Source organism: Leguminivora glycinivorella, chromosome 25 (genome assembly GCF_023078275.1).
Source record: "Leguminivora glycinivorella isolate SPB_JAAS2020 chromosome 25, LegGlyc_1.1, whole genome shotgun sequence".
Classification (NCBI taxonomy): Eukaryota; Metazoa; Arthropoda; class Insecta; order Lepidoptera; family Tortricidae; genus Leguminivora; species Leguminivora glycinivorella.
The window spans coordinates 9,840,875-9,861,765 of record NC_062995.1 but is presented as its reverse complement, the minus strand read 5'-3'; the positions used below and the strand labels follow the sequence as shown (position 1 = coordinate 9,861,765).

The 20,891-nt window shown below is 37.9% G+C and overlaps 2 protein-coding genes across 2 annotated transcripts in view; one reads left to right on the top strand and one right to left on the bottom strand.

The window, feature by feature from the left end:
* Positions 1–4,619, top strand: part of LOC125239081 (zinc finger protein ZFP2-like) — a 25,815-nt gene extending 21,196 nt beyond the window's left edge. Inside the window, exon 13 of the mRNA XM_048146560.1 lies at positions 4,573–4,619. The gene's annotated coding sequence lies outside the window, so the exon portion shown is untranslated. The remainder of the gene's footprint in view (positions 1–4,572) is intronic.
* On the bottom strand, positions 4,537–20,891 carry LOC125239080 (oocyte zinc finger protein XlCOF6-like). The gene is made up of 12 exons (XM_048146559.1): positions 20,560–20,891; positions 19,117–19,251; positions 17,183–17,914; positions 15,855–15,985; positions 15,094–15,168; positions 13,979–14,117; positions 12,941–13,053; positions 11,541–11,637; positions 9,652–9,831; positions 7,004–7,105; positions 5,926–6,024; positions 4,537–4,723 (listed from the first exon to the last, which is right to left on the bottom strand). The coding sequence occupies exons 1-12, from the start codon at positions 20,716–20,718 to the stop codon at positions 4,565–4,567; spliced, it is 2,121 nt and encodes a 706-aa protein (XP_048002516.1). The 5' UTR covers positions 20,719–20,891; the 3' UTR covers positions 4,537–4,564.

Genomic DNA, 20,891 nt, shown 5'->3' with positions numbered 1-20,891 from the left:
ACCATTTGTTATACAGATTGAGGTCTGCGTGAGCCCTGTTGACCAGTTCTGTGACACTTTTGCCAAAGTAAAATAAACAAGTATCATCGGCATACAGAGTTACTTGTGCTGATAAACCTATAGTACTAACGTTGTTTATATAAATGGAGAACAGCAGAGGACCTAGTATTGATCCCTGTGGTATTCCACATTGAACAGAGATCGGGTCACTTTTGTAATCACCTATTTTTACAATCTGACTTCTATTTGACAGATATGATTTAAAAATGTCGTATGCCTTGCCCACTATACCGAGGTTTTCTAGTTTCTGCATGAGTATTTGGTGACTTACTGTATCGAAAGCTTTTTTCAGGTCGATAAAGATTCCGAGAGCTACATTTTTTTTGTCTATATTTGTTTTTATTTTAGTTACAAGGTCTAGGGTTGCTGACAATGTATTTGATTTTTTTCTGAAACCGTATTGCTGTTCGTACAGAAAATTTATTTTTGTCAGATGATCGTCAAGTCTCCGATACAGAATTCTTTCGAATACCTTCGATATAACAGGCAAGACCGATATTGGGCGGTAGTTTCCAGGGTCAGCTCTAGAGCCTGACTTATAAATTGGTGTGATTCTGGCCACTTTTAGGCTGTCTGGAAATACGCCAGAACTAAGACATTGATTAATACAGTTTGTAAGACCAACCACTATTAAGTCTGAAATACATTTAATCGATTTAGTGCTTATATTATCAACCCCGGTACTGGTGTTAGTGTCTAATTTACTGATAATTTTTAAAACTTCATCCACAGTACAGGGCCTAATATTATCCATAGCTTCTTCAGTGGTTGTTTCTATGTAAGTTAATATATACTTATTGTTATCAGATGACCTGGGAATTAGATTTGATAATTCAATTCCCACATCAGTGAAAAACTTATTAAAAGTCTGGCAAACTTCATATCCGTCGTTAATTACATGAGAGTTTACAACTAGTTTAGGCGGAGAAGACTCATCCTTATATTTATTAGTAGCAAGTGAATTGATCAAACTCCACATTTTTTTTGAATTCTTATCGCAGTTTTTAAATTCTTTGAGGTAATAATTTTCTTTTGTGGATTTAATCGATGCACCTACTCTATTTCTTTCTGCTTTAAATTCATTTCTTTTTTCTTCATTTTCCTTGTTTTTCTTCAGCTTTTTCCATAAATTGTTTCTTTTTGTTATTGCTTCTAATATATTTTTATTTATCCAATCTTCCTTTGGCTTGTTTCGTATTTTCATTTTTTTTATCTGGTTATTCTCTACATGTTCCTTAATAAGTGATTCTAGCTCTTCAACAGAATCAATGTTTAATAACTGTTCACACTGTACTTTTAATTATATAGTTACTGTGTTTTTCTAATTTTCTAACTACTGTCAACAGACTTCCATGAAACTGAAAACTTACTTCAATAGGTAATTTAGTAATAACTTAATTATAACCATAGTATAAAATAACTTCTGTAAACTGTAATACTTTAGACAACAGAATCAATGTTTAATCATTGTTTACACTGTACTTTAATTATATAGCTAACTTGTTTTTCTAACTTTCATGACATATAAATGCAATACAGGTCTCCCGCGGTACAGGCCTAGCCTAGTGCGGGGACCCCTGGAAACTTGTGTTAACAATAATTAGGATATGCACAAATGGATGTAAATTTTACCTATCTTTTGTAACAAATGACTTTGTGTTTATGTGCAACAATAAACGATTTTTACTTTTTTTTTTTTTTTACTTTTTTATATGAATAGTTTTCATCCTTAAAGTTCGTTCCACTCACACTTTTGTATAATCCTGAATAGTCTGTAGCATAATATTGTTTTTTTTTCTTTACGTTTATGTTGTTTATTGATTATTTCTACCAATATTTGTTTATGGTCCGACAGGGGGGTGTCTATAATAGTCAAGTTATAAGTATTCTCCATCAGATTTGAGCACACGTGATCTAGTAGAGTTTTAGTAGTAGACGTTTCTCTGGTACAGTACTCGGGTTCTATTTTGTTCATTATATAATATCCGGTTTCTTCGAGGCACGTCGTATATTTAATTACATCACTATCTCTTGTTAATAAGTCGATGTTAAAATCACCCAACACAATGGCCCGGTTATATTTTTCTAATTGTTCTGTAAAATTTTTCAAAAATGCATCCGTGTTTTTTTTATCCGGTTTGTAAACAGCTCCGACGTATAGTGAAAACTTCCGTAAAAATATCCATAGATAATGCATGCCCTTGTCATACAGTTCTTCAACTATATCATACTTTAAGCTATCATGGATAAAAATTGAAACGCCGCCTCCTTTCTTATCGGTCCTGTAGTTGTACACATGTTTATAATTTTGTAGATGAAAAAAATTGGCTTCTGATTCATTATGGATCCATGTTTCAGTAAGAATAATTATATGAACTGTTTTCATAGATTGTAGTATACATTTCAACTCATCAAACTTGCCTGTTTTTCGTAGACTTCGTACATATGCATAAAATAATTTTAAAGAACAATCAGTGATAGCTATTTCATTGTAGTTATATTTAATTAAGTGGCAGTTGTCATCGCAGCCGCTTGCGGCCTCGCCTCGGAGTTTTTTGACGGGATTTTAACGATTTTCGGTATGTTTTTAACATATCGAATCGTTAGCCCATGTTCACCGTTTTGTTCACGTCTCGTTAATTCGTCTCTGATATTTTGTAGGTATATTTTTTGACTAGGTATTTTGGTCGGCAAAAATGCGCACAGTAGTGTCCATTTGTACTAACTTCGCCTTATTACGTAATAAGTTCTTGACTGGGTTTGGTGATTCAAAATATATTTTCAAAAGTCTTGATTTCTCACTATTAAATTTGCCTAATCTGATGACTTTAATCGGCAGAGGGCATTCATTAAAGATCAGTTTCAGGACCTTTGTAACCTCATTCAAATCATGTTGTTGTCAAATTGCAAACTCCTTGCTGTTTATTTCCGGTATACCCGCTAGCAAAATATTCTTCGTGCGTTCGTAGCGATCTTGGAATTCTAGGAGGAGGTCTTCGCGTGAAGCGGGTAGCGGGTCTTTCGACGGTTGCATGTTTGAGGAACCGGGTAGGCCCGGCTTATCTTGGATCTCTTTTATTTTCAACGAGGTAACATCTTTTCGTAGGTTTTCAATTTTTTCTTGAATTTCAGAGTGATCAGTTTTGATATTTGTTAATTCCTGCCTCATTCCGTTGTAATTTTGAGTTAATACGTCTGTGGTACTTCTAAGTGTTGCAATTTCATTTTTTATTTCACTTAAATCTTGCCGGATTTGATTATTATCATTCTTTTGATCTTTGGCAAAATCATTGAAAAAAGTCATCATTTCCTTTCGAAATGCTTTGAGTTCTGTTGCCATATCAAATGAATCGGGAAGAGCTCTTTTTCTATGTTGTGAAAACTTCTTACGACGACTTTCAACGCTCGTGTCAGAGTCTGACCCATTTCCGCTACCGCTTGTGATGCGCGGCGAGTCCTGTCCACTCATAGTTGCTAAGCAGCTGGGCCGGCCGGTGGGATCAAAGTTCAATGCAGCGCTCGAGAGTTGCACAGTGTCGTGCGTGCGAGTGAGTGATATGCAATTGTACTGCTTACCCGTAGGCGCCGCTTCTGCCGCTACTTAGATATCGAAGGTAACTTGTGCGTATTTGTATTCAATGTAATCCAGATCCAATGATATTTCACTTAAAGTACACTTTAGCTTGAGTTGTAATTATTATTTTTCGTAAGTAATTAGTTTTAACCAAGTGCACGTCTTATCGTATCGACGGTCGGACGGATTTTTTTTTCTTCTTCTTCTTAGTTACTATCTCTATATCTACTATCTTAGTTGTGTGTTCTTCTATGTATGTAAGTATTTATATATTATATTATCGTTGGCTGATGAGTACCCACAACACAAGCCTTCTTGAGCTTACCGTGGGACTCAATCTGTGTAAGAAATCCTATATTTTTAAAATTAAGGAAAATGGAAAATTTCCGATATGTTTAAAAAAAACAACATACATACATGTCGAACGCTATATCGACTTAACCCGCTTAAGAGCATTTCTTTTTTTTTTGCCACTTTTATGAAGTGTGATATTTTTGAAAAAAAATATGCTAATTCTACTCAGAATTACCAGCCTTTTCAATCCTAGTAGTTAAAAAATTGTCCCATACGATTTTTTCTTATTTTGTTACCATTTTCCGTACATTTTGTATGGGGTAACAAAAGAGGAAAGTAACAAAAATTTATGGAAATTCTGGGACACTTTGTCTCCCAGTGAGATTGAAAGTACTCGTGATTCTGAGTACAATTGACCTAAAATTCCCTAAAACAAAAAAAAAAATATTAGCAAAAAAAAAAAAATGCTCTTCAAATATTTTTGAATATGTTTAAGTCTCACGGGAGTTTTATAGTTAAAATCTCCGATACTACTCAAAGCCTGCGCTGGCAAAACCCTAAAAATATGTAGAATCGCTCGCAGACGTTTCAGCATGATTGAAAACAAAATTGAGTTCTATAATATTAATTTTATTTTTATTCAGTAACTAGCATTGGTTTCCTCGGCCGTCGGTCGCGGCGCGGCCAAGGCGCCCCATCGTGAACTGTCCTCACATGCAGCTTCATCGTGGAGTTAGTGGAGAAGGTCTTTTCGCAGCGCGGGCACGGCACGTTCTTGCGTAGACCGAGGTGCACCTGAACAATACGGATTAATTAGAGAAAGTAATAAAACCGAGGATGATTTATTTATGGGCATTTTCAGAATTTGAGTCCCCCCAATTAGCGTAAGTTGTTAATCAAAATTAACTCGCTGTCAGTTTTTTGACAATAATTGGACGTAGTTACGCAATAACGTTCCAATCCACATGAAATTGTCATTAAGTTAAAAACAAAAGTCTTTCATTTCAATCACTGTACAATTATGTTTTTATTAATAAATTATTTGTATTTGTATTTTGTATTTGTATTTCAATGACAATTTCAGATGGATTGGAACGTTATTGCGTAACTACGTCCAATTAAGCATAAAATCTGCCTAAAAATTTTTTTTTTCACATTCTGAATTATCGCTTAAAGTTTATGTAATTAACACAAAAACATTATTTTTATTGAAATTTCATGCTTAATTATCGTCACAAAACTGACCGTGAGTTAATTTTTGTTAACAACTCACGCCAATTGGTTAAGAGCGACCTGCGGTTGATGCGGGTTCGAATCCCGCCAGAAGCGTAGCCTTTCCCATTTTTTCCTTTAATATAAAAACTGTGTGTACCTAGGCTGTAGACATATAGCCCATTTCTCAAAGCTGAAAGTGACAAACGAAAGTCTCTTTTCTACTACTAGAACGGGCTCTCCCCTGTGTGCGTCCATATACTATACTTCTGTTAGCCACACACGAGAATACTTACAGCTTTGCGGTGCCTTCTAGCTGCCTTCGCATTAAAACTATTTCTCCCCTGTGTGTGTGCTTATACTACGCGCCTATTAGACATAGCCGTGAGTACATACAGCTTTGCGGTGCCTCCTGAGGCTGCCTTCAAGACTGAACGTCTGACGCTGGTCGCATTAAAACTTTCTCCCCTGTGTGTGTGCTTATACTATACCCCTATTAGACACAGCCGTGAGTACTTACAGCTTTGCGGTGCCTCCTGAGATTGCCTTCTAGACTGAACGTCTGACGCTGGTCGCATTAAAACTATTTCTCCCCTGTGTGTGCTTATACTACACGCCTATTAGACATAGCCGTGAGTACTTACAGCTTTGCGGTGCCTCCTGAGGCTGCCTTCTAGACTGAACGTCTGACGCTGGTCACATTAAAACTGTTTCTCCCCTGTGTGTGTGTGTGTGTGTGCTTATACTACACTACACGTCTATTAGATACAGCTATGAGTACTTACAGCTTTGCGGTGCCTCCTGAGGTTGCCTTCTAGACTGAACGCCTGGTGACACTGATCGCATTGAAACGGACGCTCTCCTGTGTGTGTTCTTGTATGCCACTACAGATAGAAAATATTGCTAAAGCATTAATAGTACATTACATCAGAGGCCGGGAAAATGAGGATTTCCGGCCAAGTGGGTATATACGGCCGAGCGAGCGTGCGAGCGAGGCCGGATAGGGATACGAGGCCGGGAATCCGTTTTCACGCCGAGGCATGTATAGTGCTTTTCTCAAACATACAATAAAATAAAAAAAAAATGCTCTAAAGGACAATATTTTATAAAAAAAAAGTTACTTTGCAGGCCTAGGCCTAAAAAATAATATGAAATCCCTTTACAGTCCTCTCGAGTTGTTGCGCCCAAAAAGCGATACTTCCTAGCCCATTTTAAGGAACGTAAAGACAATATTTCATTGCATGTTTGAGAAAATAAGTTTAACCTAAATGTAACATTTTAATGAGCCAAAGACTACTCCTATGATCATAGAGTTCATAGACTACTGACGAAAGTGACGTACGAAAAAGAGGTGACGAAAGTAGAATAGGACGAATTTACGAAATTGATAAAAAAAGTAAGAGGATTTGACCTTGACTGTACTCACAGAACTAGATTTAGATAGAAGAAACAAGTTCATCTATTTGTATGGCGGCTGAGCGTGTCAGATTTTGTACTGAAGTTGTTACTTGCCTGTGATTTTAAATATGTCTCAGGCCTCTGAGTGTTCATAATTTTTGTGTTGTTGTAATTAAATATCACGTAACGAGGCATTTTTAATGTTATTATTGACTTCAACTTACAAAATCTGACGCATGAAAGCTGCAAGCTGCGATTAAAGACGGACAACTCAGTGGATTTCACTGAGTTCATTTGACACGCTAAGTAGATACGTTTGCTTGATCTATGGTATATATGACATCTGTGACTGTACTATTACTATTAGAATATAATATTCAAAAACTATAGTCCTGAAATGTACGGGGCCGTATACATTATGTGGTTGTGGCTTGTCTTTTTCCATAAACTACAAGTGATTGTTACCGTGAGCTGCACAGCCGTGGTGAAACCCTTAGGACAGCGGTCGCACTTGAAGGGCCGTTCTCCCGTGTGAGTCATCTGATGGTTTTTCAGAAACTGATGTGTCTGCGGACAATCATAATTAATTTTAATAATAAAACTAGCGTGAGACACTGACATATTAAACATGTATATATATTATTTTTTATATATATTATAGGACATTCTAACACAGATTGACTGAGGCCCATGGTAAGCTCAAGAAGGCTTGTGTTGTGGGTACTCAGACAACGATATATATAATATATAAATACTTATATACATAGAAAACATCCATGACTCAGGAACAAATATCTGTGCTCATCACACAAATAAATGCCCTTATCGGGATTCGAACCCGGGACCGCGGCGTAGCAGGCAGGGTCACTACCGACTGCGCCAGACCGGTCGTCATAATGTAAAACCATGTAAAAACACGCAAGTCTGCGTCGGGATACCATCGGCATCGCGCGTGCTCAATGAAAATGCTCCTCGTTACGGAGCGAAACATGTCGAGCTACCTTCGACAATTTTACGTGAGTTACCCGATTTAACATGGTTAATCATAATTCTGTATGGTTATGATTGCGTAAGTTAAGTCATAGGTAAGCGTGCTCCACCGTAGACCGCATCATCACTTACCATTGTCCTGTTTATCAAATATTACAAGTCTACAAGTTCACAAGTTACACGTTACTAGAAAAATTTCACAAGTACGTGTAAATTATGTTTATCAAAAAAAACCTACAAGGATTGTAAAATTACACACTTGTAAATTTTTACTTGTAATTCTTGTAAATTCTAAAATCAAATGAATGTAGGTACCGCCACCATGTTCTTTCCCCGCACTGTCACTTTTTTTTTTGTTTCTAAATGGTTGTGGACTAGTTAAATACATGGCTGAATAGTATAACTACTTTTGACGACCGGTCTGGCGCAGTCGGTAGTGACCCTGCCTGCTGCGCCGCGGTCCCGGGTTCGAATCCCGGTAAGGGCATTTATTTGTGTGATGAGCACAGATATTTGTTCCTGAGTCATGGATGTTTTCTATGTATATAAGTATTTATATATTATATATATCGTTGTCTGAGTACCTGCAACACAAGCCTTCTTGAGCTTACCGTGGGACTCAGTCAATCTGTGTAAGAATGTCCTATAATATTTATTTATTTATTTATTTATTTATTTATTTATTTATTTATTTATTTATAACGTCTGTGCCTGACATATAAAAAAAATACGAATTCCCTTTTCCCACGTGTATCGTACGAAATTTTCCGGCACATGGCCATTTAAATTTTTGACATAGTCACGTATGAGCTAATTGATATCATCATCATCCTCCTTGCGTTATCCCGGCATTTGCCGTGGCTCATGGAGGCTGGGGTCCGCTATGACAACTAATCCCAAGATTTGGCGTAGGCACTAGTTTTTACTAAAGCGACTGCCATCTGACCTTCCAACGCGAAGGGTAAACTAGACCTTATTGGAATTAGTGAGCTTATTGATATAATTCGACAAATGCTATTCGTTAGAAGCGGAATTTTAAAATGATATTTTCACATCACTCAAGGGAAAGGCTACTTTTTTCTCTGTGAGGAGGGAGCAAAGTTGCACTTTTCCTTCAAGGACTTCATGTTGTCAGTATATAATATTAAAAAAATTTCCACCTTTTGTTAACACTTGAATGCCTCAGGATTCAATTTACGCTCTCGCTGTAAATATGTAATTTTGCTCCCTTCTAACATAATCTACTATATTTTTTATTGTATGAACATGACTATTATAAATCTGGTTCCGTGGCCACTCGAATCATTTAGCCACATTTTGAAATAAAATCATATTAAATTAAACACCTACCAACCGACACTTGTGAACTTGTAACACGGAATAGAGGGTCTCCGGACACTCTAAGGTTTTTGCGTCATTTTTTACAAGTTGTAACTTACAAGTAATATTTTGATAAACTAAATCACGAATACACGTCTAAAAACGCACTTGTAAAATTAAAAACGTCACTTGTAACTTGTAGTCTACAAGTGAAGTTTTGATAAACACTTTCTTGTAATAATGAATAATTTTACAGGCAAAATGCTTGTAATACAAGGCTTGTAAGTTTTGATAAACAGGGCACAGATGGTGTTTTTACGCACTAGTGCGAGAAGTGGTTCATTATATGTCAGGTCGAAACTTCGGAGGCTCATCTGTACTGAAAAACGTCAATATAATGAGTCAGGTTCTTAGCGTAAGAGATAAATGAGATTTGAGCCTTCACATGCAGATATGTATTTATTTTATAATAAAGGAAATCTATTAAGAAGAGTGTAAGGAACAATACTCCAGCTATAAGGAATCAAAAATGAAAATAGATGGCCAAAACAATTTTAAGATCCTTCGGAAAGTCTAACTACTTTTACATACAACTTAGTCTAATGCCATATATTAATGGTATGTATAATGTACTATTTTATGCCCGCATTACGGTCGCAGATATTTTTGCATATATCGCAGGCGTTGTTTTCAACTCATACGCTGCTTGCTGAGCTTTGTACAGCGTAAGCCAGTAGTGCCAAAGACACTACTATGTATGTATAGTGTAATAGTTTGCATATATCGCAGCTGTATGACTTTACCGTATAAGCCTTCCCGCAGTGTTCGCACATATGATCGTGTCCCCGTCTCGAGGGCTGCACAGACCGCTTGCTATGCTTCTTGTACTGCGTTAGTTGGTGGTGCTGTAGAGGCCTGATGCCGAGGTGGACGCGATCTATGTGGGTGGAGAGTGACGACTTGGATAGGAAGGATTTGTTGCACTGAAACAAACCGAATAGTGTTGTGTTCCTGTCGGTGAGTAAGGCTGCCAGAGCTCAACGAGGGTGCGGTGTGCTGATGACGGGAGGACATACGGAACTAACTTGTTCCGTCTATTGTCCTTTGAGTCGTGGGCAACCCGAATCCTCCTTGGAACTTGTACACTCCTTTTTGCTGTGTACTTAACACAGCAAAAGGGAATGTACAAGTTTCTAATGGGGTGGCAACGCGCATGTGACACACAGTTTTACGAAAGCGACTGCCATCTCACTTTCCAACTCGAAGGGTAACCAGACCATATTGGAATTAGTCCGGTTTCCTCACGATGTTTTCCTTCACCGAAAAGCGACTGGCCAATATCAAATGACATTTCGCACATAAGTTCCGAAAAACTCATTGATACGAGCTGGGGTTCGAACCCGCGACCTCCGGATTGAAAGTCGCACGCTCTTACCGCTAGCACAGTATAATAAAGAGTACTATCGTACAGTATGGCCACTCCCGCTCCCCTCTGAAAGTGCCGCCCACCCCCTCTCGGTTACCTCACAGTTACCGCCTGTCAAAAACGCTACAGTCGACCTGTCATATTTCACTAATACAAGCATAGTACGCGTTCACCTACACGAGCTTAGACTGTGTGCTAGGAACGCGCCTTTTTCATATATTTGATCGCCAGTGTCCGAGGTGTGCCGCTAGCCCACTAGCGCTCAGACTCGCCTCTAAAGTTCCATCAAATTTTAGCCAACAATGAAAAAAGATTGCCCACCACTGCTCTATCTAAACAATCCATACTTCCATACTAATATTATAAATGGGAAAGTGTATGTGTCTGTTTGTTTGTCCGTCCTTCACGGCAAAACGGAGCTATGTATTGAAGTGATTTTTTAAACTGGAGATAGTTGAAGGGATGGAGAGTGACATAGGCTACCTTTTGTCTCTTCCTGATTAACTACTTCCCCAAAATGGAGGGGGGGGGGTGGAAGCTTGTATGGAGCATTAAGCAATAGGCTACTAGATTCATTTCGACTTTGGTCCAATAAATAACTGTCTTCAGTGGTATTTGACATAAAAAAAACAATATTTATAGATTTTGGGTATTAAAAGTGTATGATGACTACGTGTTTCCGATTTAAAATGTGTGTATTTTTTTATTTCATTTGGCCACCGAAAACGCTGTCAGCGATGTAGTGACGTCATCGAATTCGAACCTTACTGCATGTCAAAACAATCTCTGACATATTGAACTTTGTGCCTTCATACTTAAAAAGTCAGAAAATGTTGTTTTCGAATAGAATGACCCGATGCACAGAAAATCTATAGACATGACTGTGTTGTTTTCGCCTGATTACGTAAAAGTATACTTTAAAAATATTGTTTGCTGTTTTTAAGTCATAATAAAATATGGTAATATTTTATTTTGGTTAATTGGACAGTAGTGCTAAATATCGTTGGGCAGATAGAGTGGAAGCAGATCTCCGTGAACTCGGCGTCAACGAGGGCTGGCGAGAGGTCGCTCTGGACCGCGTGCGTGCTCTTGTGTTGGAGGCCAAGACTCACTTTGGGTCGTCGCGTCAACAAAGTAAGTAAGTGAGTAATTGGACAGTACTTAATCGTATAGGACAGACTTTCAAAAAGGGTCAAGTAGCCTATTTTCGAATATAAAGCGAGCGAAGCCGCGAGAAAAAGCTAGTAACTTATATATATAACTTACAAGGTCACAAGTGAAGATGTCGACATTGTGCTGCGCGTGCATGTGACGTAGCAACGTCTCTGCGCCCGCGCAGCCAGCGCCGCACGACGCACACGGGCTGAGAACAAAAACTCCAAGTAATAAAGGTCTTTGCCCACTACACCATACCATACCATGACCGTGGTCAGAGCATATATAAATAGAAATATTTTTTATTCATGGCAAAATAATACAAAAAATGACACACATAAATACAGATCAACAACAGAGAATTATTATTTACACACATAACATCACAAAAAGGTAAGTAGGTACACATAATTGCCATGAAGATGGTCCTGACTCAGCATGGTGTTAGCCTGGGTGGCCAACGCTGATCTTCCGTCAGGGCCATAACGAATGATACCACGGAAAGTATACACATTACAAAGGAAATTATATCATATAGAAAAAGTATACAATTTAGAATAAGTTGACAACAGCATAAATAAATAAACATTTTTAAAATGTCATCATCCTCATTGAGTTATCCCGGCATTTGCCACGGCTCATGGGAGCCTGGGGTCCGCTTTGACAACTAATTTGGCGTAGGCACTAGTTTTTACGAAAGCGGCTGCCATCTGACCTTCCAACGCGAAGGGTAAACTAGACCTTATTGGAATTAGTCCGGTTTCCTCGCGATGTTTTCCTTCACCGAAAAGCGACTGGCAAATATCAAATGACATTTCGCACATAAATTCCGAGAAATTCATTGGTGCGAGCCGAGGCTCGAACCCGCAACCTCCGGAACGAAAGTCGCACGTACTTACCACTAGGCTACCAACGCTTCATATTTAAAAACCGGCCAAGAGCGTGTCGGGCCACGCTCAGTGTAGGGTTCCGTAGTTTTTCGTATTTTTCTCAAAAACTGCTGAACCTATCAAGTTCAAAACAATTTTCCTAGAAAGTCTTTATAAAGTTCTACTTTTGTGATTTTTTTCATATTTTTTAAACATATGGTTCAAAAGTTAGAGGGGGGGACACACTTTTTTTTTCCTTTAGGAGCGATTATTTCCGAAAAAATTGATATTATCAAAAAACGATTTTAGTAAACCCTTATTCATTTTTAAATACCTATCCAACAATATATCACACGTTGGGGTTGGAATGAAAAAAAAATCAGTCTCCACTTTACATGTAGGGGGAGTACCCTAACAAAACATTTTTTCCCACTTTTTATTTTACCACTTTGTCGGCGTGATTGATATATATATTGGTATCAAATTTCAGCTTTCTAGTGCTAACGGTAACTGAGATTATCCGCAGACGGACGGAAGGACGGACAGACATGGCGAAACTATAAGGGTTCCTAGTTGACTACGGAACCCTAAAAATGTAATGCAATTTAAAGATATGTAATGATTTATATTCTTTCTGCTTACCTTAAGTCAGGATCACACTTGTCGTCAACTTGTTGGTCTTCATGTTTGGCCAGCGCCTCTCTGTTATCGAACTGAGCGCGGCAACCACTACACTGCAACTCTGGCGTTGAACGCTATTGAAAACAAATAGGTTTTATCAATGTTCATAATAAAATATAAATATTATAGGACATTCTTACACAGATTGACTGAGGCCCACGGTAAGATCAAGAAGGCATGTGTTGTGGGTACTCAGACAACGATATATATAATATATAAATACTTATATACATAGACAACTTCCATGACTCAGGAACTAATATCTGTGCTCATCACACTAATAAATGCCCTTACCGGGATTCGAACCCGGGACCGGGATAAATAGGTTTTATCAATGTTAAGCTTAGAATATAATTAATAGTGAAATAACCAAACCAACATAAATAAAATTTTGAAAAAACCCTCGACATAGTAGACCAATTATCAAAAAACATGGCTATTTCAATGGTTTATTCGCAGAAAAAAGGTTAGTAATAGGTCTTAAAATTAGGTTATTTTCCAACTTTATCCGCTATCTCAAGTTAGCATGCAAATGTATAACACTAAGAACACTCTCGACTATTTCAGCTGTCAAACTAAAAAAAAGAACGAAGTCTAAATCGGTTCATCCGTTTGAAAACTACGATGGCACACACAGACACACACACTGACAGACAGACACGTCAAACTTATAACACCCTGTCGTTTTTGTGTCGTATATCTCTACACAGAACTCGGACATTTGTCTCCTGCGTTACTTTATTGTGTGCCAATAACTTATGCGCCTTGAGTTCCTTGGCGCTATATATTATCTTTACATAGAGCTCTGACATTTCTAACAAAAATATAACTTGTCTCATGTGTTACCAATTTCTAACAAACACATAATTTGTCTCCTGCGTTACCTTGTTGTGCGCCAATAACTTATGCGCTTTGAGTCCCTTTGCGTTCGTATTTATCTTTTTTATCGTTATCTTTATAGTAATTCAATGTAAACTATGAATTTGTCTCCTGCGTTACCTTATTGTGTGCCAATAACTTATGCGCTTTAAGTCCTTTCGCGCTAGTGTATATCTCCCCGCAGAGCTCACATGAGCCGCGCGCTGAATTCTCCACGGGATGCGCTGCTCGCATGTGCCATGTGTACGACGATTTCTTACTGCGAACAAATAAGGTCTTGTCAAATTTCTCTGCCATTCTGAAGCTAAAAGTGGCTCGTTCGCTTAAGTACAATCAAAAAATTTTCGCTTAAGTTTATTCTACCGAATTATTAAGTGGATATTCAATACAATTTATATATTTTCCAAGGAAATAGCGATGGTGGCCTAGCGGTAAGTACGTGCGACTTTCGTTCCGGAGGTCGCGGGTTCGAACCCCGGCTCGAACCAATGAGTTTTTCGGAATTAATGTGCGAAATGTCATTTGATATTTGCCAGTCGCTTTTCGGTGAAGGAAAACATCATGAGGAGACCGGACTAATTCCAATAAGGTCTAGTTTATCCTTCGGGTTGGAAGGTCAGATGGCATTCGCTTTCGTAAAAACTAGTGCCTGTGCCTAATCTTGGGATTAGTTGTCAAAGTGGACCCCAGGCTCCCATGAGCCGTGGCAAATGCCGGGATAACGCAAGGAGGATGATGAGCAAAGATACGAGCCAATTTCGTTCTTATGGTAAGCGACAATGTGGTCACATTATAAACTCGGTTCGAGGACGCATGTGTATCTAAAATTTGTATACTTAGGTATATATATCGTTGTCTGAATACCCACAACGCAAGCCTTCTTGAGCTTACCGTGGAACTCTGTCAATCATGTCCTATAACATTTATTAATTCTTATCTAAGGGCATTTTTAGAATTTGGGACCCCCCAATTAGCGTAAGTCGTTAACAAAAATTAACTCCCTGTCAGTTTTGTGACGATTGTTAAGTATGAAATTTCAATAAAAATATTGTTTTTGTGTTAATTTCATAAACTTTAAGCGATAATCTAGATTCGAATTTGAAAAAATTAAATTTTTAGACAGGTATTACGCTTAATTGACGTCACAAAACTGACAGCGAGTTATTTTTTGTTAACAATTAGGGGGATCCAAATTCTGAAAATGCCCCTAATAAGGCCTAAAAGATCATACTCACAGGAAGTGCTTTCCGCAATACTTGCACTGCCGTGTGGTGCCGGCGTGGCGCGCCGCGTGCGCAACACATTCTTTCCTGTAACAATATACATGCAATAAGAGTTTTAAATGATTCACGGTTAATTTCACCAACTTGGGCCATTTTTTTCAAAGTTGTCCATCCCACTTTTTTGGATTTGGAAATTTTTGGGCGGTTTCCACTCAGAATCGCGAGCTCTTTCAATTCTAATAAGAGAAAAAAGTGTTCCAAGGTTTTTTTCCCATTCCTGTTACTGTCTCTTGCGTTACCTTCCTCACATGCCATCGCTTCCTGCGGCACAGTGGCGTTGCGTTCTGAACGTGTTGAGATAGTATCCGTACCTGTAGACGTGTCCCCTGTGTTACTGTCCCCTGCGTTACCTGCCCCAAACGCCGTCCCCACACCCGCCGCAACGCAGCCGCAGCCGGTGAGCCTCCTACGCGTGTCGTTTATGCTATAATTCGCAAGTTATGTCCCCTGTGTGACTCTCCCCTGCGTTACCTGCCCCACACGGCGTCCCCACATTCGCCGCAACGCAGCCGCAGCTGGTGAGCCTCCTGCTAGTGTTGTTTATGCTATAATTCGCAAGTTATGTCCCCTGTGTTACTGTCCCCTGCGTTACCTGCCCCAAACGCCGTCCCCACACTCACCGCAACGCAGCCGCAGCCAGTGAGCCTCCTCCTCGTGTCGTTTATGCTATAATTCGCAAGTTATGCCCCCTGTGTTACTCTCCCCTGCGTTACCTGCCCCACACGCCGTCCCCACATTCGCCGCAACGCAAACGCAGTCTGTGAGCGTTCTGCTCGTGTTGCTTGAGATAGAATCCGTATCTGTAGCTGACGCGGCACAAGCGACACTCGTTCTTTGCGTTACGCTGGACACAAAAAAAATTACAATAGTACAACCTGCGAAAAGGAAATTCGGGTTAGTTAGTTAGTTTTATTGGGCATTTTCCGCAAGTCGACATCCGTCGTGCCTATTTTGCGTGAAATTAACGAGGTAGCACTACTCTAGCCACCCCAGCTCCTCTACGAATCCTAGCAGTGTTTTCAGGTTGCTAAATACCTCTTTCAATGTGTTCGGCGTACCTAGATATAATTCGGGTTAAATGAGCTCGGAAATATAGGCCGCCGGCAAGTAATTCCACTCCTTGGCAGTGCGCATAAGAAAAGAAGAAGCAAAGCGCTTCGTGCGAATTCGCGGAATATCTACTAAGTTGGGATGGAAGCCAGCCGTGCGTCTAAGAGTCCGAAGGCAGAATAGGGAAGACGATTACATTTAAAAAATGGCATTCTGTTTAGTCCGTCAGTTAGATCGTCCAAAAATACTGAACACATATTTTTCAAGATCCACTAGGTTTCCCAAAATGTCCTATGTAGTTTGTATGAAACCTTCCTTTTTTGTTACCAGATTTTTATACATTTTCGGTATCAAAAAAACAAAACCGGCCAAGAGCGTGTCGGGCCACGCTCAGTGTAGGGTTCCGTAGTTTTGCGTATTTTTCTCAAAAACTACTGAACCTATCATGTTCAAAATAATTTTCCTAGAAAGTCTTTATAAAGTTCTACTTTTGTGATTTTTTTCATAACTTTCAAACATATGGTTCAAAAGTTAGAGGGGGGGGGGGGATGCACTTTCTTTTCCTTTAGGAGCGATTATTTCCGAAAATATTAATATTATCAAAAAACGATCTTAGTAAACCCTTATTCATTTTTAAATACCTATCCAACAATATGTCATACGTTGGGGTTGGAATGAAAAAAAAATCAGGCCCCACTTTACATGTAGGGGGGGTACCCTAATAAAACATTTTCTTCCATTTTTTATTTTTGCACTTTGTTGGCGTGATTGATATACATATTGGTACCAAATTTCAGCTCCCTAGTGCTAACGGTTACTGAGATTATCCGCGGACGGACGGACAGACGGACATGGCGAAACTATAAGGGTTCCTAGTTGACTACGGAACCCTAAAAAGGTAAGTTTCATAAAATCTTGCTCAGCATCATGGACTCTATCAGCCTACTAATTTTTATGCAAATCAGAGACGAGCAAAAATATAAGAACTTACCGGATCATGGTCTTTCTTCATATGATTATCAAAAGTGGTAGAAGTCAGAAATCCCTTATAACACAAGTTGCATTTAAACTTGCAATGTTTGTACCTATCCGACACTTTCCTCCTTTCCATATCTTCAGCCATTTCCTCCTCCGTCAAATATTGGATTTCAAAATTATGCTTTTTGACAAACTCTTGTATTTCTTCTATTGTAAAAAACCTTCCCGGTTCTGCGTCATCTTTAACACTTTTCGTTTCTACTTTATCTTTCTTTCTTACTTTATTAACTTTTGAATGTCTCTTTTTTTTTAATCTTTCTTTAACTTCCTTTAGTTTACATCCTTTTTTTATTTGTCTATCTTTAGTCTCTATTTTAACTTCAACTACCGATTCTGGCACAAGATTATCATAACACATTCTATATTTATATTCTTTAAGATTAATTTTAGAATCTTCATCAGTATCATCAGTATTATCTGCTACACCATCGCAATTTAAATCAAACGCTTTAATATCACTTTCAATTATATCAATCTGTAATATACCTCTTTCTTTATCAACTTTATCGTTAAAATTTTCATTTGGTTCTATCTCATCTTTAATACTATTAATATCTGGATGAACATTTTCGAAAGTTTTATCATGCTCTGAGTAATACTGAATGTTAGTTTTTAAGTTGTGTGCGAGTGTGTGTGTCAGTTTGTGTATAGAACGGTCGATAGTGCGGATGTATGCGTTTGTTATCTGGAAAAGTTAAAATTTAAAGGTAGTTACAGACAACCTAAAAGAGAAGTTTTGACTAAAAGATATTTTCATGTTTTGTGGGGTACTTTGATTATTAAGAGTGATTATATTATATGTATTTAATCTATTTCCACATTCTTAGAACAAATTAAATTATCCTCATAGAAAATAATTTAATTTGTATTTTAGTAGACACACTACTATTTTAACTATAAACTGAAATAAATGTCATATAAAAAGAAAAAATGACCAAGGCCTCCAAGTGTCCAAAGCTGGATTCGAACCAGCGTCCTCCGTTATCGATCGAACTAGTTTCGGTTCTATCTCAGAGATGGCGGGGGGCGCCTTAGCCTTCGGTAATTGTGTCATATACTTGAGAATTTCGACCCTTGCCACCGTGACCGAATGGCCGAGTGGTTTGAGGCATCCGTCGCGATAACGGAGGACGCTGGTTCGAATCCAGCTTTGGACACTTGGAGGCCTTGGTCATTTTTTCTTTGTATATGACATTTATTTGGGTCAGTATCAAATTTACCTTATCGCTAAACGACAATATAGCTGAAACGTCTGGATTGTATTATGTCGTTGTGACCACATAGACATGAATGCTAAATGCCTATTTAGCAAAACGTCTGGAACTCATAATGTTACAATTTAAAATGAGCTAGCAGCAAAACCTCTTTATCTTCGAATATCTTTATTGCTTAATTGACATTAACGCTAAAGTCGCTAAATGGTCCGGTAGCAAAACATTTGCAACGCAAAATACCCATGAAGCAAAACGTCTGGATTGTGTGACGTCTTCATAATTAAATATGACAAACAAATTCTAATTCACACGTATACTAATTATTTTACTTCAGACATTTCATGACGTTATGCTACTAACTCGTTCTGTGTTCATGTCAATCAACTTGTATCACTTTCGGCTTATTGGGTATTCTAATCATAAGGGCTATTTATATTTCCAGACGTTTAACTACTTGTCCATTCTAATTCTTAGTCATTCAGCTAAATTGACGCTTTGCTGAGTGTGTATTATACTTTTATGTCGTCGCGGTTGAATTGACTCTATGCTGACCGTATATTTAACTTTTATGTCATCTAACTGAAATGGTCGTTTAGCGATAAGGTACATTCGATAGTGACCCATTTATTTCAGTCTATTTCCACATGTTATTTCATAACAACAAAGAACTTACCGTCTGTTGATGTGTAAGCACCTGTCGCAGTAAGCTGTCCGATCGTCTCGAGCAGGTTCGCAATCTCCCCGCCTTTAGCAGGAGAGTGCGACACCAAACGCATAAGTACTGAGGTAGACCATCTTGTGCCGTTAACTGTAAACATATACTCTGTCAACCAAGTTTGTCAGTAAATAAGAACAAAGAAAACTATATGCATCCTTTTCTTTAGGGTGCTAGAGAAAAGGATACCTATAGTTTTCTTAGTTCTTATTTACTGACAGACTTGTTTGACAGAATATAATATAACAATACACCCTGTTTTTATTGAATTCCGTTAACTTTAAGAGATGGTTCTTTGGATCAAATACAATTAATTTCTCTAAAAAACTAGCGTCTTAACTCTTACGGTTATCGAGTTATTAAAAAAATAAAGATAATTACTGAACACGTGTGTGACAACCTTTGCCACTTCGCAATGTTATTTGTTTTGACATGTGCCGTCAATCACTTGACACCAACTTGAATATTATTTTTAAGGGTCTCTTACACTAATTCATTTATTATGTATGAAGACAATGAAAACAAATTTCTTGCAAATTTAACTAAAAGTATTATACAGGATGGTTCCTGATAACGAACCTAAAAACGTGTCGAATTTAACGGAAAACAAAAAAAAACACGGTGTATAATACATGGAAATTCATGAAGTTGTCTGGAAGAGAACTCTTTCCTTAAAGGGATAAGTGGTTTATTAATTGTAATCGAAATAAATGTGACAAAATAAAAGGTCGAAATTGGATGCAAAAAGCCCAAGATAGAGAGAGAATGGAAAACTCTGGAGGAGGCCTTCACCTGCGAAGATGGGGTTCTTGCAAGATATTAAAAAGAAAAAATATTATTTTTTTTAATATTTTTTTACTGGTTTCGAATGTATTTTCATATAAAAAGCAAATGTTATTCATAAAACTAGCACTTCACATGAATTTCGACGTTTTTTTTTCTAAAAACCTCATTTTTGAAAGCTTTTATTTCATACTTTTGGACATCTATAAATGAGGATACTGAGACTAATTCTCCATAATGGCATCAACATCGTTAAAAGAGCCTTTTGTACTGAGTAACAATAGGATTTCAATAGGACAAAAACCTAATGAGGCTGCTAATAAGTGGCTCATAGGAACTAACTTTCATAATATTTATGATATGGTTCCATGCATTTTAAATACTGTCTTCAAGTATATAAATATTATATATTAATAATTATATCAAACTCTGACGACATTTAACTAAACTATAATTATACTGTAGCCTAGTTTTAAGTTTGTAACTGATTTTGTAATACTTGCAATAGCTAGGGTCCGTCTTACTATTTTGATGTAAATTTTATGTGCACTTGGAAGGAAATAAATATCTCTATCTCTATTCGGGGTACAAGCGTAAGTATATACAAACATAGCTTACCGAAACTCCCATAAGTTCCGAAAACATTTGATCTAATCCAGACTCGTGAATTTTAAACAATCTCACATCCCAAGACAGACAAATGCGACAAGCCAACAACTCAGGATGGTCCTCTACCTTCACTGTGTCCACATTTACTGGTAATAAAGGCAAAGACATCGCAAATTCTGCAGGATGAAAATTCACATCAAAAGAATCGGTTTCCGAATATGTCAAAGCTCACAGTGCTTAACATATGTCATCACCACTCCAAACTGCGTTGATATGTCACGGTTATACACAAAATAATGCGTATCTTCAATGATAACAGATTTTCTTTACGAAAACCACGA

Coding starts and splice junctions, on each gene's coding strand:
- LOC125239080 (XM_048146559.1), bottom strand. CDS start 20,718: ATGTCTTTGCCTTTATTACCAGTAAATGTGGACACAGTGAAGGTAGAG. Junction 15,169..15,854: donor GGGGACGGCGTGTGGGGCAG/GTAACGCAGGGG, acceptor ATATTGTTACAG/GAAAGAATGTGTTGCGCACG. Junction 7,106..9,651: donor ACTGCGGGAAGGCTTATACG/GTAAAGTCATAC, acceptor GATTGTCCGCAG/ACACATCAGTTTCTGAAAAA.